The sequence below is a fragment of the Gymnogyps californianus genome, chromosome 27 (genome assembly GCF_018139145.2).
Source record: "Gymnogyps californianus isolate 813 chromosome 27, ASM1813914v2, whole genome shotgun sequence".
Taxonomy (NCBI): domain Eukaryota; kingdom Metazoa; phylum Chordata; class Aves; order Accipitriformes; family Cathartidae; genus Gymnogyps; species Gymnogyps californianus.
This window is the reverse complement of record NC_059497.1, coordinates 4,853,530-4,870,732: the sequence shown is the minus strand read 5'-3', so window position 1 is coordinate 4,870,732 and position 17,203 is coordinate 4,853,530. Positions and strand designations below refer to the sequence as shown.

At 46.8% G+C, this 17,203-nt stretch overlaps 1 protein-coding gene across 6 annotated transcripts in view; it reads right to left on the bottom strand.

Annotated features, from left to right (window-relative positions):
* Positions 1 to 17,203, bottom strand: part of ANKS1A (ankyrin repeat and sterile alpha motif domain containing 1A) — a 105,173-nt gene that overhangs the window by 25,343 nt on the left and 62,627 nt on the right. For all 6 annotated transcript variants that reach the window (XM_050911566.1, XM_050911567.1, XM_050911569.1 and 3 more), the window contains one exon: positions 7,977 to 8,043. In XM_050911566.1, the coding sequence (XP_050767523.1) occupies positions 7,977 to 8,043 (67 nt within the window). The remainder of the gene's footprint in view (positions 1 to 7,976; positions 8,044 to 17,203) is intronic.

The window sequence follows — 17,203 nt, the reverse complement described above, 5'->3', positions numbered from 1 at the left end:
TGAGAGTCCTGGCACCATCATTTTACCACCTAGCCGGATGCATGGCATTTCAGCACGCTGCTCAGACCGGGCTGGCTGCACTGGAGAGTCTAACTACACCGCTGCACTGGGTGACAGCAAGAGAGACACAGGAATCAGTACAGTTTTCACCCAATACATTCAGTCCCGCCAGGTGTTTGGTGCACGCTTGTATTTGCCCTTCCTTCATTTTCTTCAGCTAAGCGTTGCTGCTGCTGCTGCATCCGAACCCCTCATTCAAATAGGGAGCAGCTCTGGAGGAGGAGGCATTTTAGTTCCTTGCTTCTAAACCACGCCAAAACAAGAAGAAACCAAATGCAAGCACACTCTCTCCTCTTCTTGCAGCAGCTCAAGTCTGAGACATGCCCTGGCACCTCCTCTCAGCCTCTGATAAGTGAGAAGGAGCTTCCACCCTATGGAAGCTGTGCAGACAAGCTCTCCCTTCCCTCACCCCTGGGAAGAGAGTCTAGTGACTTGTTACTCTCCTCTAGAAAAGCTTGAGACCTTAGATACGACAAAAAAAAGTTCAGAGATCTCCTTTTCATCAGCAAATTTGCTATGCAAGACAGGCAGAATTTTTCAGGCTTCTTAGCACATCTGTTTCAAGGGTATATGCAAATAAAAAGACGATCAGGAAAAGCAAGTTTGCTTTCTTTGAACCTTCAGGTCAGCTGAAGCTGTTTGGTACCTTCCAAGCCATCCTTCCCACCCCCGCCCGCTGCAATGGCTGCACAACGCAGAGCTCACGGTGTTATCTGGAAATTCTTGGGGTAAGGGATCCTGCTGCTCTGGTCCACAGGAAAGCTCCTCTGCCAGGCGAGTCGCGCTCGGCGAGTTCGAGAGAGCTGGCCAGTCTTTCTAGTGCACGCTGCAGCACGAGAAACGCAGAGATCACAAAAGGTTTCTGTCTCCCTCCCTTAACACAGCCTGTGCAGAAGGGCAGCATCTAAACCTGGAATTTATGCAACAAACTCCCGCTCGCCCGGGGTCTCCATCCTTCTCTTCCGTCGATCCTTGCCGGTCCGCCAGCAGCCGGGTCCCCTCACCAAGCAATTGTGCGTCCTTGCGGAGTGCTGCAGCGGCGTGCTTTGTCTGAAGGCAGCGAGCTCCACGCTTGCCGTTCCACTCTCAGTCCTGTCTCCTGCTCTCGCATTGCCTGTCCCTCCCTTCTCCTCATCCTCTTACCCCTCCCAGCTTTTCCATCCACTGTACAAGCAGCGAGCAGGCTTCGCAGCAGAAGCTGCAGGAGAGGGGAGGGAGACAGCAGCTTTGTAACTCTCTAGTGGAAATTACTGACTTCTCAATATTTACTTGATGATGGACTACACAGCTTGGGTTTTCAAAAAATGATGTTACAGGTCTGCTTTGACAGTTCCAAGTGATTTGTGGCTGGCTTGTATTTAATTTATCGAGAGAGAGGTGAGGAGACTGCTTGCTGCCTACTACAGCATTTCTGGAAGCAGTCGGGGTATTGGCAGGGGGAATGAAACCATAGCAGTTCCTTCCTCTGAGCTCCTGAATTTCATTTTAAAAAATTATTTACTCAGCCTTTTGTACACTCATAAATGTATTTCTGCTTTTAAAGGGGAAACCTACAGTGACACCAAGTGCGGGTTTTCTGTTTTTAAAACCACTTCAAATCAAGACAAAATGAAGGGGGGACAGGAATTTGGAGGGAGGGGAACGGATGGGTTTCCTTTAAAAAGAAAAAGAAGAGAACAGATGCCCAAAACATCCTAGGCTGAAAATAAAGAAGCCCAAAATACACTTGATATTTGCATGTTACAAGGATGACACAAGAACAAGTGACCCCCAGTCACTGTGCTCCCCCAGCAAGAGCCCAGTCACAACTTCTGCTTGAAACAAACTCCTAATTCTCAGCACCACCCTTCTCCTTACGCTCCACGTTTTAGGAACCCTACCTTTAAAAGGTCTGCAGATGGCGGAGGGGGAAACAGTCAATAGAGTGTAGTTAGAAATAATTAGAGTATTTAAAAGTTGCAAAGAAAGCAAGCCAAGCAATTCAGTTCCTCTTGCAAGGCATTTCTCAAGTAACACAGCATGCCTCAAAGAGAACAGGAAAGGGAGAGGGCTACCGGGGCTCGGAAACGTCCTTTTATAAGTTGTTGTTTTATTAATGACTTTTAGTGCAAAGTTCGAGTCTGTCTGGAGGACGAAATAAGTACGTGGGCCACACCGGACAAAAAGCATCACCCTGTTTGCTCATGGAAACTGATAACAGTTTAACATGACCTGGTGTGGCCTGAAGACACGCGACCAAGCTCCACCTGGAAGAAAAAACTGCAAGTCCAAGCAAGTGTTGATGAAATCACTGTCCACGCACAAAGTGAGCACACAAGAGAACCAAGTCAGGCAGTTATTGCCACAACTGGGGATGATCATCAGCCGAAAGTCCTTAAATCCATTGAGGGGGGCTATAAACTCAGGCAGTGCATTAGGCAAGATGGATAGGCAAGGAGAATGTAGTCATTAATGCTATCAGATGCAAGAAATATAGCCAGCATCCAACTTTACTGGAACTAAGATCAATTAGCCAAATGCAGATTGCTAACAAATTTCTCCCTCTTTTGTCAAGTAAAACACCAAGCACGTTCCTCACGTCTCAAGTCAACTGCAGAATTAACTCACCAAGCCCCAAATGCATTCCCTGTCCAGTGCAGCATGCCTCCTGCCTGCATCAAGCTGATTTATTGAGCAGAGACCACTCATCTCCTCTATTTTTGAGGAGAGGAACGCTGCCTGACAAATCACTGTAACCCAGCGAGCACCACACAGGTTTCTTGTTCAAAGCCAGCAGTGAGATGAGACGCTGCAGGGCAGTGGGGTTGAGTTTCTGCTGCGAGACCTGTACTCCCCTACCCCTCTGACTCACATCTGGAAGGAAAAGATGATCAGAAGTGGCTTGCTGGCGCTAAATAAATGTGTGACTGCAAAACACACATGCAGAGAGACACAGACTGAACACAAACGTCTGTTCCAGGCCAAAAAAACCTTCAAGGCAAAGGTTAGGTGGAATCCGGTATCCTTTAAGAGACGATGTTCCTTGATTCCTCAGCCTCTGAAAAGCACTTACCAACACGGATCAGCGACAGACTTCTCCTTTCCTCCCGCCTATACCACCCCACCCTCAGGAAATACATTTGGAAGATTTTCTTACAAGCTCTACCAGGAAATCAGAGGGTCAAACCTGTTGGCCAAGAAATAGATTCTAGCTCCAAATTCTACAACGATGCCAGGATGCATCTAATTATCTTATCGTCCATGGGCTTCAGAAGTTTAATGTGCTCATCCATAACACCGTGGCAAGACACGGAACTTTTGTTACCCTGTTTTATGGAGGAAAGCTTTACGGTACAGAAACCAGCTATTTGTCCCAATTTGTATGGGAAGTCTGGGGCATGGCAGGGACCTGAAACGAAGCGTCTCGGGGCCTGGGCTTGTTCCAGCATGACTCCAAGGGTCCCTGCTTTCCCTAGACACAAGTCAGTTCTATGTAATACCTGCTTGTATAAACAGACTCCAAATATACTTATCTCCGCAGCAACTGCCAAGCAAGGCATTTTACCTTTCCAGGCAAATTAGTTTTGTTTCTGGAATCACTAGTCAGGAGCCCCGATATCCTCAAAGTCCACCCATTTCTGAAGATGTGAGAGCATTTGGAATGTTCCCTGCAGCTCCCTGCACATTTGTGATATGATCCAAAGTGTTAAAACAGCCCTAGCAAAGTCCTGAGGAGCAAAAGCTAAACGCTGCTAGAAAACAAAAACGTAAGGGTGCACGCACGCCAGGACACCCTTCATCTTCGCAGCAAGGGGCTGGCAAAGCACTGCCTGCTCTCTGGCTACCTGCACTTATAGGAAAGGAAGGAGAAACAGAGAACATGTACAGCAGCTGATCTGCGTACGAGGGATCCCAAACCAAGCGTAACAGAGCACAGCCTGCAGGAAAACACCCGGCTTAAGGACAAGGCAGCTCCTGGGTCTGCCTGCTTCCAGAGACGGGTGTCCATTTTGCTGAAAACTCCCTGCACAACGGCAGCTTTTGCTGAAGTGCTGGCTCCTCCTCTCCCCTCCATGTTAGACCTCTTCACTAACGATATCGATCCCTCGCACGCGCTGCTACAGCTACGGACCGGCTCAGGGAGGGGAGGGCTCGTCTTAAAGCAGGATGCTAAACAGTTGCCATTGCATTAGACCAAAAACCACACACCGTTTCACATCCCTCCGCAAAGCCATTTGACCCTAGAAAACATAAGCCCTAATCAGTACATAGCATCTAGGGCAGGCACAGGTTCAACTCCCACTGGGAATGCACGGTGGATTCCTCCTCACCAAAGCAAAAACCCAAGTGACAAATGGGTACGAGATAAGCTTTATTATGGCAAGCGTGAGCGGCGTGTGCGGATACATATTAGCATCTCATCAAGAGGAGATGCTGCCCACCCGGAGCAGTTCAGATGCAGCAGTTTGGAGGTGAAGGATTTAGAAGGACAGAATCCCTCGCAGTGGCAGCTCTCCAGCATCCTCCATCACGCTGCAGTAAAGGCAAACAAGCTCTCGAGTTCTGCTGTTGGTTTAGCTCCTGATTTAAAGGCAGAGAAGGGAATTCATGCTTAAAGTACAGGGGGGAAGCACATGTCATGCAAGCAGCCTTGTTTAGTGGCTATTGATACCCACAGGCATATTCAGAAAAAGCCTAGCATCACTCAAGTTGAAGCATGTGGCAGATTAACCACATCCAAAGGGCACGGCCACCACGACACCCGTGCTGACCCGCAACTGGCATCACCCCAGTCCTGCTCTAAGCACAGCCACTGCCCTAACAGAAGCAGCCGGGGAGGACGATCCTCCCCCCAGAGAAATCCAAAAGGCATTGGGAGAAGGCCGTGTCCCCAAACGGGCAGGACTGTTCCCGGCTGTTGGGATGGTGGCACTTGGTAAGCCAGGAAGTATCTCAGAGGACAGCACTGCCACAGCTGAACTGCTCTCACCATCAGAAAGCATTTCCTACGACAACATTTTCAAGATGTAGATTTTCTAAAACCCTTGAGCAGTACATGATATTTAGGCGCCTTCAGTCCCCAGACAGCAGAGTTCATCGGCACCCATTTAATCAAGCTCTGTACGCTGTGTCTCACTACAAACAGCTCCGTTTCAAAAGGCACCATTAAAGCCAAGCAATTATCTCCTCCTTTGAAGGCCATGGACTCTGCTCCATATGGGAGACAACGCTCCCGAGGACCCATGGCTCCGCCTGCAGCAGCAGAGAGGACGAGTTCCTTAACAAACTGCTGGTTTCCAGAGTGAAGCTGCATCCCAGGAAGAGAAGAATTAAAATAAACCTCCTGAGCAGCTCGAAAATGTAGAAGCATTGAGACAGTCTGTTGCGAAAGGGGTAGGTTATTTCCCCAGTCTGCGAACAGTATGGAGACATGTCTAGGGACATTTGCACCGGTACCAAAGCACCCTTCCTCTATTAGTTCCACCTCCCCTTCACACCTACTTTCCTCAAAAGAAGAAACAAAAAGTATAGGGAAAAAAGGATTGAAAACTTCCTGTGAAAGCTTATAAAACTGCAAAACGATCCTGTTTGATGTGCGGAGCCAAGGCATGCAATGAGGTCACTGCAGGAGCAATGGAGGAAGATTTTTAACCGAGACTTGGTTCTCTCTGCTGCTCCAGTCCGGATCCTGAACACAAACTCGGCACAGGGTTCACTATTGCCCACACCCCAGCCACCTCCACTTACAACATTTATGGAAATGAGAGGGTTTTAACCCAGGATCATCTCCCATCGCTCTGATGCTGCATTGCGGAGATAAGAGTTATAATAGTTGCAAACATGGCTGGAGGAGGACGTTGCTCTGTTTGCGGAAAATCAATGAGCTAAATGACACTACAATTCCTTGTTCGCCTTGTTTTAAGGAAATTAGAAAAAGCAAAGACAAAATGCACAACTAAATCATCTCACACACTATTTATAAAGTTTTATTGGAAAATTAATAAAACTACATACTTCAAGGTCACAGAAGTATGTAGGTGAAATATATAGAAAAAAAATTGTGATGAGTTTTATCTGATTTGAAGCAATGATAGGGCATCTAGAGTTTTACAGGTGGAAAGTTGGAGAAAAAGTGTTAAAATATTCTCGCAAAAAACATTTTATGGGCTGCAGAAAAACAGTAGCTTGGCTGGAAAATCGCTGCAACACTCCAGCTACTCCGGACGGTTTGTTTTAGAGGCTGGCGGGCAGAAGCAGCTCTTTACACCTTATTCTATTGCAACCAAACTAAAACCTGGCCCTTGGTAAGCTCCAGTTAAGACAAACTGCCTGAGCAGGACCCTTCGCCCCGCACAGGCTTTGCTCAAGTGTTCCTGGTCCCCAGGAAACGTTCCTTAACCTGTGAAATACAAACAGCCTCTAAAGGACACCTTCTCACGCAACTCAACGTACACTGAACCCCCCCGTTCAGGAGCCAGACAGCCCCTCCGAGCCCCAGCTTCCCCATCAGCTGCCTTCTTACGCAGAGGAAAACCGTCCCAGTCGTGCCCGCAGAGCAGCTTTATTTCCAAACGTGCCCAGCAGTGAACATGCAGCTGGGATGGGTGAATTCCCATGGAGATAACATGGATATTTGATATCTTGGCTACAGTCACTCTGATGTACAACTCTAAATACAAAATTCCCATCCTATCCTCCCAGGGCTGAAAGGATTTTGTGAGCCTTAAAGAACAAACTACTAGAATGTGGAGGGCTACAGAGAGGTTCTGCTCATTTCCAAAGGGACAGGCCCACACTTACATAATGAAAAAAAAGCCAGAAGAAAGAGCATCTTGCTACTGCATTATGTATTTGAAACAAAAGCAAGATTGTTGTGGGGACTGTGAGACCAGCCAGAAGACAAATATGCAGCGGCTCTGTTTCAGACTGACTGCTTAAAGAAAATTTTGTTGCTATCCACCAGAGAAGAACAGAAACTCGAGACAAACATATTCTGAAAGGCAGGAGAGAACTGTAAGCAATCAGTTCGACTTTCTCAGAGCCTACGTCGAGAACAACAGTAATTGTAGGAGCCAGGATCAGTAGAGCTTTCTATCCCTAGGATACTGGCCTGGAGTCCTTACACCATCTTTCAGCTGCAAATTAGATTTTTTTCGTACGTGCAGAAAACCTGATCTTCCTCCTACACATTGAGCAAAGACCAGTTGTGAAGTTTTAAGTATCAGAACACAGTGGTTATCGGGCTGTGTGAGCAGGGGCAATGAGCCAGCCGCTCCGGAGCTGATTTTACTGCCGCGAGCTTGCAGAAGAGCACAAGAAGCATCCCAGACCACCCACACAAGCCAGTAACTCTCATCTGCACCTAAAGGGAAGGACTATAAGGAGTCACTTCAGTTATCAGAAGCCCCTAATAAAACCTCCACAATTCTCAGCAATAAGCCTTTGTTTAAAGCTATTCAAAGATGCGAAACATCACCTCAAAATGTACCATATCCTAAATAGTAACGCTAAGCCCCCAAATTTATAAACAGGCAGTTTCAACAAGAAACAACACCCCCTACACACACACGCTGCTGTCACCGGGTGAGTATTAATCAACACTGGGGTAATCGGGGTCCCTGCCCTTTCCCATCAGGCTGGGGGTACCAGCTGCAATGCTCTTCACCCAGCCCATTTCCCCCAGAAGCCTGCTGGGAGGGAAGGACAGCTGCATTATAGAAAATTAAATGAATCTACCTAGGGGAGTATTGAATTAAGATTGCTGGTAGCAGTATTGAGCATTACGCCGGGAAGCCGAGGTCTGCTCCTTCTGTGCCAGAGCCTTCCTCTCCCTTCTAGGAGCCAAAGCAGGTTAAAAAGATCCGCACGCAGGAGCCAGTACCTTGGTTTTGTACAGAGCACAACCAAGACAGACACACACGAGCTGGGTACGCTACCTGAGATCCTCTGCTGCTCCTGAGAAAAGTCAATGCCTTCGCCGATGGAACTCATGATTTTCTCAATCTGAAAATAAAAAAAAAAAAAGCACACGCTGCATTATTCATAAAGCCTCAGGAAAAGTTAAAGGCAGCCCTGGGATTTCACCTGCCATGTGACTACCGAAGAAATCCAGGAAACGATGTTAGGATACCTCTGACCCAGAAAAGGTACCCTTAACACCTTGCCTGGAAAAGTCTTCGTAAGGATGGATGACTCAGAAGGGATGCGGAGAGGTTGGGACTCCACAGAGCCTTCCCTTCCACAACCTGCCAGCGCCTGAAAATAAACAGCTCCAACAAAACCGTCCCTCTGAAGCACAAAATTAGGGAGAAGGAAAGGAACCCCAAACTCCTCAGCTCACCCTGCACAAACATGCAGCCCCACCTTCACCAGCAGCAAAGCCTGAGAAATGCAGCTCACTAACTCTTTCACAGCATGCAGCAAGTAAACTTGGCTTCACCTCAGTCTGGGTTTTGCTGGGTATTTTTGTTTTGGTTTGGTTTTTTTAAACCATCACAATTCCCAATCCTGTGCATGTATGCTGTACTCCTCACCACTGCCACTGAGAGCAGAGATGCTTAGAAAGAGTTTGAAAATAGATCAAGTTTGCAAAAGCAGCAACATCATGGGGGCAAATGCCTTAACTACCCAGGAGAGGGAGCTAAAGACAATTTCATCCCCTGATTTAAGCGACTCACAGTCAATAGGTCACGGCAAACCTCATGCAATTAAGAAAAAAGGTAAAAGCTACTGCCTGAGATGGTGTCTTTTCAAGTCCACTTAAGAGGTGCATATAAACGATTGCATTTGCCACCAAAAAAAAAAATTAATGCAAGGTGCAATTTTCATATAACCTACAGGATACTTTCTTAAATAAGAATAGAAACTTTTCAAAAACAATTCTTGAGCAGAATTTGCAAATTGAGGCTTCCTAATGCAATTGAAAATTGACAGTGACAATTACTAGGTTAATTCTGTTAAGATGAAAGACCTGAAAAATTGCACCTCAGTTAGTCAATTCAGAATTTTCAATAATCTAAAACACTAAAGTCCACTATTTTCCAAAGAGCAATGAGACACTTAAGAGGCTCAGGTCTGGATGCTTACCCCAGTCTTCAATCTATAACCGAGCAGAAAACAAACAAACAAACAAACAAAAAAGCCCCCAGTGAGAGATTCCTGAACAGAAATCTCCCAAGAAAATATTCCTGCGATGCACTTCAGAGCGGTTGCTGCTGAATGCAAAGGCGATACATCGACTGGCAACAGAGTGGGGGGGGGAATAAACCTCCAACTCTTACACGACTTTTTTTTTCCCTAGTCTTTTAAGTATAGATTTGGGGAAGGAGTCCAAGTTTTCCTGGACCTCATCCCCCAGCCGCCTTTGCACTGCCTGCATCCCAGCGCGATGCTTTGCTTGGTGCAGCTGCATGAGCTCCCAAAACCGCCTGGCCAGTGAGCAGGGCTCCTGGAAACGCTGCGAGGGGCTGGGAGTTTAACTTGCATACAAAATCAACGGCAGCTTGAAGCTGAGCTCCACTAGGGAGGGGTTTTCTTCGGTGAAACAAACAAACAAACAAAAAAATAGAGTGTCTTAAAAGGCTCCTGCCAAGTCAGATCTCCAATAAAGTCCTTCCTGTTTGTGGGGAGCAGACAGGCAGTGCACTTGTAGCATTAAATCTCACCAGGGAGAAGGCATTCATGCGATCTATAGAGGAGTCATTAAAGGATGTGGATCCTCTGCCCCTAGAAAACCATGAGGGCAAGCACTTCTACAGGGCTTGAAATATAGTTAATGCTAGCCTACCGGGAGCTTTGAAGACCAGCCTGAAAAAAAAAAACCACCCTCAGAATTCAACCATGTATGGAAGAAAAGTGAAGTATGTTCTAAAAAGAGATTTCAGTGAAAGGAAGGGTTTTGAAGTCGCTCGATGCACAGGTCCTGCCATCAGCACGCTGCCCTGCAGTACGTGTGACAAAAGCGTTCGTCGCTCTTCTGCCCCTGGACACAACCAGAACTCAAACGTGACCTTTGCTAAAAGAGCTGGGAGATACCTGACCCCAGCGCCGGGCTCTCCATCGGGCTGCCGGAGCCGTGCAGGTCTCGGACAAAGGCCAGACACCATTAAACGCTGACACAAGGGTTAACAGTCGCTAACAGGGTGACAGGATGAGTGATCAGATCCCTTGTGTCATTTTTACCCTCCTGTGAAAAAGGAGAATCGATATGATAGCCTGGGACATGAAAGGTTTTACTTACAGAAGACAAGTCATTCAGAACTTTAATCAAAAACCGCAAGCTAGCTGTACAAGAAATGGGATTTTGTGTTTTAAGCTCAAGTTTAAAACGATGCACTACAAAAAGGATGAGGCCAAGTAAAAGACAAAAATATCCCAATTTCAAGTGGACAGAGGCAGCCCTTAAAGGACAAAAATCAAACACAGACAGGGTGGTTTATTTTGCAACTGCTCACATCACTAGCCGTTGCTGCAGATAAAAATTACACGGCTAGTCATTGTGTCATCTGATCTTGCTGTTCAGACTCACTGTGGCTGAATAAGGAAGCCCTAGAAACATAGCTTTGAGAACTGCAAGAAAAAGTTGGGGTTTTTTTCTCAGCTAACCTAAGGCTCTTGTGTAAATCAGCAACTCTGCAGTATCAGCAACAGAAGTGTGGGATCAGCTAAACTGGAACCAGTTAAGAGGAAAAAACAGAATTTAAAGCCTGCCTTGTGATGCTGAGTTTCTCTTCTACCCTAGTTATGCCTTTTAACTGTTTCCCTCCGTTTGTGGCAGTCACCTTCGCTCCACCAGCCCCGCTCCTCTCCATGGGCTCGGTTTTAAAGAACTTTTCCATTTCTTTGTGATGGAGCCTGAGGGACACGTGAGCGACGCAGCAGCTTCTGCTCAAGCCTGTAGACAATGTGAAATAACTGAAAACTTATGAAATTGCCTCATATTTCTCAGCAGAGGTTACTGACTGGAACCCAGAGGTAACCTAGGTCTCCCGATGCACATTTTTGCCAGTCACCAATTTCGGCAAGCACCACCTGCTTTATCTGTTTTTGCCCCTCTGAAGCAGCAAACGCTCCCCAGCAAAGCCTTGAAATTTCATGGTGCCCTTATGTATCACCAGTACATAAAGGCCATGCAAGACTGGAGGGAAATACAGGGATGGTGCAAAACAAGCCTCATTTCCAAATAAGACCAAGGGCTTTGGTTCTGACTGTTTTATTCACTTCCATAGGCAGGCATCAAACCCGAGCTGCGGCAGGATTTCTGGGATACTGCCACAACCCTGAAGGCTCGCTGCAGAATTTGGGTCTTGAGGTCAATTCAGTCCAAGCTCCAGAAGTTTAAGGGCATTAAGCTTTGAAGATTTATGTCAATTAGCTTCATTACAAGGTATATTTCTAAGCTGGAGCCACTCTTGTACCTACTGTCTGGGATCTTTATCTGAAAGATGTTTACTTCAGCGGAGCTGGAAGCCTGTGAGGTTCTTTAGTCTCATGGGATCATTTGGAGCAAGAATCACTTGGTTCCAGCCAAGCTTTTCCTATAACCAGTCACCAAGAGGAAAACAAAAATAGGTGGGGAGGGAGGGAAGAGAGGAGGCGAGGAGAAAAGCGTGTTTGTTCAAGCAGCCCCAGCTCCCTCTGACTGTCTCCCAGCAACAGAGGCAAAGCGCTTTGCAGATCTCTTACGCTGTGCCGGGACCCAGCTCTGAAGACGTGCGGGGACTGCTGCCGGCGCTGCTGGGAAAGGCAAAGAGCACAAGAGCATGTTTCCGTGGCAGATTCAAACCCCACATTTGCAGCCCCTCTTTGGTCAGAGCTACGACTCTGAATGCTATTTGGCAAGAGCCAGGTAAGCTCCCTCCCATCAGATGCTTGTTACAAAAAATCCCATTTATTTCCCAGCATTTTTGCATCGGTAGAGCCAGCATTTTGCCCTCCCCCACCGCGCTCCATGCTTGGATGCCCTCTTCCACCCTTACCCACTTGCAGTTTTGCTCTTTCACAATGCAGGATGAAGGACAAGAGAAAGTTTTAACTTGATTTTAAGAAAGGTCAGCTCCTCTGCTGTGTTTCTCACTAGGAAGAAGCAATGCCTACTGCAGTACTATGGCCCTGGAGAGGATGGTGCAGGATAAAAGGACTCTCTCCATCTTTTCACTTCCTCTAAATGTAGGTAAGAGTTTTCAAAAAACAACTTCTCCCCCATGCATGGAGGTAACAAGTGCTCAAAAGCTGCAGACAAGAGGACGACAGGAATCCAGATCGCAACCCACTCTGCTCTCGATGGACTGGATGAGTTCCCCTGCCCAGGGCAGGTTGCCATGGTCTGACACCGTGAAAAATTTGCTTCCTTCCCTGCATCCCTTTTCCATAGCCAGATTCAAACTGCAAATTAACTCTGAGTGCCAGGCCAAGTTCATTTGTTTCCATCGCACCGCCCTCCCCCAATACGAGGGGGACTTGATGCTTTTCAGGTTCAGACCCCAGAACTGACAGCTCTGCAGTCAAAACGCAGCGGTGAGGACTTGCAGGTGCTTCTTCAGCGCTAAAACACCCACGAACTTTTCCTCAAAAGCAGGGAATTGCCTTGTGCTATATAAAACTAAATGGTAAAGAAGTAATCACACGGCAAAGGATTACCTTTCACAACCCATCCTTTGCTAAACATTGGTTTGATCCAGAGGCAGTCACGGTTATGCACAGTCAAAACTGTTTTACAATTAATGCAAAGGGAAATCCTGCTTCATGCCCTCGGCTCTCCACGAGAAGAAAACACTCTCCCAAGTCACATGCCAACTCAAGCATCGGTTTATTGCTGATCATCTTGATTTAACTGTTAAGAGGTTGCAAAGATAATACAGGGGAAGGACACAAACCTAAAGAGGGAATGAACACTTTAAAGCATCCCTGTCCTCGGCAACCGGTCCTCAGCTGCACTCTACGGCACTATGATGGGGCTGGAAGAGAAGATACCTTGAAAATAGCCTACGCTACAGTTTTTTAGGCTGTTCTTTCCCAGTGGTTAATTATTAAAATACAAAAATACCATGTTTAAATATAGCGCTGCAGTTCAGACTTAGTTGTAGCCTGAACACTCAGTTCTGATTTGTTTTGGCTTAACCTGTTTTTTTCCACTGAAGCACCAAGCATCCGTCTCTGAACAGGTTGTGGGGTGGGGTTTTTTTATTTTATTTTTTTCAACCCACAGAAATAAAACTGCAAAATGCTTTTGCCTCCTAAATTAATACAATCATATCTGTTATTCCTAATCTAGAGGGGTAGCTGGCTCCATGCTATAAAGGTATTTTGGCCAATGAGCCCTGAAACCCTACCAGGAAAGGAGACAAACTATTGCAGAGCTGAAATACTTTGGGAGAAGGAAAGGCTGCAAGGATGGGAGAGTGTCCTTCATTAATCCCCAAAACAAGGGATGCGATGGGAAGGAGTTGCAGAGCGGTTACCAGGACTGAAGCACACTGATTTATTTTCACATTTGCCTACGTTTTGCCAAAAAAAAAAAAAAACCTCCGAAAAAAGGAGCTGGGTGCGGCTGAGAGTCATCCCGGGGCTGGGGAAGTGGTGAGCTCTTCCACGCAGGCAGGCAGCCACGAAAACATAGCAACTGGCAATTTACTCCAAAACAGAACTTTATCTTAAAACAAACGATCCCAAGTGACTGAGTTCTGATTAGTGGAGAAAAAGGTATTTGTTTGTAGAAGGCCAGTAAAAGCCAAGCCAGCTTGGAGGACATGCTGGATGCTGAGGTTCGTTCTGCTGGCAAGACAGAGGACATTTCGACACCAGAGTCCTGCACAGTAATTCCCCACCTCACAGCACTCACGGCAGAAGCATCTAATGGCTTGATGCATGAGCGGGATGCAAAATATCTCCTTTCCTCTGATGCCACCCCGCATGACCAGCAGGAGACCCAGAGATGGACAGGTCCCACATCTTCTGTGAAGACAGTGGTGCCAGGTACCGGGCATGGAAGCCACCAGGGACCCTTCTCCCCGGAGGGCACGCGTGGCCCCGCAGAGGCACCGCTCCGCAGCCAGCCCTGATGCGCTTCGTTTCCACTCCCCTGCCCTGATGGACGTGAAGCCGTGGTGTCCATATTAATCTCTCCGGTTTTTCCTCCCCAGAGCCAACGCTGAAGTTTGGAGCCAGCGAGTCCATTGAGAGAGACAGAGGACGATTAAACAAGTCCCAGGGTCTTTTATCACCAAAATAAAAGACAGCTTCATGCAACACGAGCTGTCTGCAGCAACTCATTTGCATGCAGGGAAAGGAAGCTTCATTCAGAAAGCACAAAATTGAGCAGCACTCCATTAGCGTGACACTCACCCAGGTTCAGGGGCACCTTTATGCTACTGGAGCTTTCTGGAAGGGGCTTAGTAAAACCTCACCTACAGCTGAAAAGGCCTTATATTTACCATCATTATAAATGCAGAAGTTTTGTTCTCAGTCTCTGCATGTAGCATCAGTGATTCCCAAGGACATAGCAAGGTTGTCTTGAGAGGAAAAAAAAAAAAAATATATATACACACACATGCGCATGCCAGCATTCGGATGACCAGATATTGCCGAGAGCTACAGCTATCCTACCCCAGAGGGTTTATAAACAGGGTTTCCCCTTCTCTCCATCCCCTCCGAGAACAATAGGTGGTCAGAGCATCCAGCTGCTTCGGACAATGATCTGCATTGCCGTTCTGCAGCTCCGCAGGCATAACACCCTGCATCCCCAACCAAGCTCCAGGCTCTGAACCCCACAGAACAGCTCTGTTTAGAGTAAATGCATGCTTCCTCGCTTCGAAATTAAGGCGGCCAAGCAGGAGGGTAGGTTTGCGTACGTTAACTAGGAGGTTGGAAGTGTGCCTAAGACACCAGGCTATGTCGGCCAACCTTTCCACGCAGCGCGCTCTCTTTCCAACACCTCCCTCACGCACACACAAACACAAGCTCCTTTGCAGGGAGCTTATTTCTGAGAAGCCAAATATTACCATTAAAATCCAGATATGCCTTGATATACACAGGAGAGCCCCTTTGATGCTTTTATGCTGGAAAAACAGCTTTTGGAGTTAACTCAGGGGCACTGAAGAAAAACTCCAATGAAGCGTTTGCCCCTTAAATCACTATAACAACTTCAGACTTGTTAAACCTGTTACGAACAGAACGAGACGTAACAGATCGCTTTATTCTACTGCTCTTCACAGGCTCCTCACCGCTGCATCAGCCCCTGATATCTGGGGCAGCTCGAATAGGGAACTACGTGTTATCATCTAGGGATGATTTAGAGTTGAAGGTGTGTCTGTGCACGTGCACATACATATATGCACACACATGTAACTACAGCATGTTGCCTCTGGGAACCAAACCAGCACAAAACGACTTTTTTTTTTTCCTTGAGGTGCTTTCTGCGGTTCAGCAGTTCACCCAAAGGTGACAGCAGCATCCCCACCTCTGCAACACGGGGGGACTGTCAGCTTGTGCCACCACCAAGAGCATTAGGGGACAGTGTAACAGGGTTTCTCCTCGAAACCGCTCCTGCCTGATGCTTCCTGGGCTTACCTTCCCTTCTGATACAATTTCTGGTACCACGCACCATTGTCCATCTCCTTCTGAGCTCTGCACATAGCAAGGAAAAACCCTGTGTGGGGTCAATGCCTTCTGCTTCCGCTGTGGCCCCTTCCCAAATTGGCAGCTTAAAAATCACCAGTCCAGAAGCCTGGTCACAAGGAAGATAAGCTATAGCACGCCTGCATATGTGTCAAAGAAACAGAAACACTGAGCAATAAAGTTATTCAGATAAAAGTCTATAATTAAATAAAAACACACAGAAACAAATGGCACGCTATCTACCATATGTATGGTATTAGTGCATTATAATGACACCCTGCAGCACAAGCATAATTAAGAATCTATCAGGATTCCCATTATAAATCCTTATTATTAAGGGGTTCATAACCCATTGTACAAACTCGCCTGGGGCTAGAGCTCGGCAGACAAGGCAGCAGTGCCAGCAGCATATTTTATTCTTGAAAGCTACTTACAAAGTTGGGTTTAAAGGTTATCAGTATTTCAAATTTCTGCAATTCCAAGTAACTGTCAAGGGTTAAGTTTTCATTATTTCTAAGCCTCTACAACTGAGGGATGGGGCAGATTTGGTTTAAAACTATAAAAAAAAACCCCAGACAAGCTGCTTCTACAGTTTAAAAACCCCTTTGAGTACAACAAACACCCCCAACGACAAAGTGACCAGCCTCATTACAGCCTAACGGGTTAGCTCTAAAAAGCAGGGGAGAAAAATAAGGGTGCATTAGGTCAATGGACGATGCTGGGGAAGCACAGAACCCCTCCATCTGACGCCATTTCGTACCAATACCACAGCAACAAACCCCAGTTACAGCAAAGGTAAGATCAACCATGAGCTGTACGGTTGCCTGAAAAAGATGATCCCTCCTGCCCACAAAGCCTGGCTCCCAACCTTCAATATCATGGTTGAAAGTTTGTGTCAGACAGTTACGAGGTGACTCTAGGTGAACACGAGACGCTGCTAGCTGTTTCCAACTGTTTTATAGATTTTCTAGCAAACAAGAGCAAGTTATTCTGGGGTTGCTGGGAGGAAAATGAAAGCAGAGCTATTTAATCGAGATTTAGGATTTTCTTTTTTAATTGATGACTTGTGAAATCACCTCTCGAGATGTGGTATACGGTCCGGAGGGGACAGAAGAGGTCAGCACAAGCAAATGACTCAAGTGGCAGTTGCACAACGGCGCTGAATACCAACACGCTGCTCAAGAGCGATGGACTGAATGAAAAAACAGCTTTAGCTAGCCTTTTTGAGCATCCCAAAATTAATACCCAATTTACACCATGAATTCCGTAAATGGCAATAATGCCCCTTAGCTGATACTTCTACATTTTCGAGGCTTCTCAGTGCAGTGGTAATTGCACTGGCCCAACTCCTCCTGCTTCTCATTTCAAGTTTAGGAAACACATGGTGAAAAGACACCTCAGACAGTCTTCCCGAGCAGCCAAACCGAAACGAAGTCCACGACATTTGACATGCTGCTTCACGTTTATTAGCTGCATCTCTAAGCACTTGCTGCTCTTCCAGCCCGCAGCCCAGCAAGGCGAGGCACGGCGAGCGCCCAGGGTCGCTTGC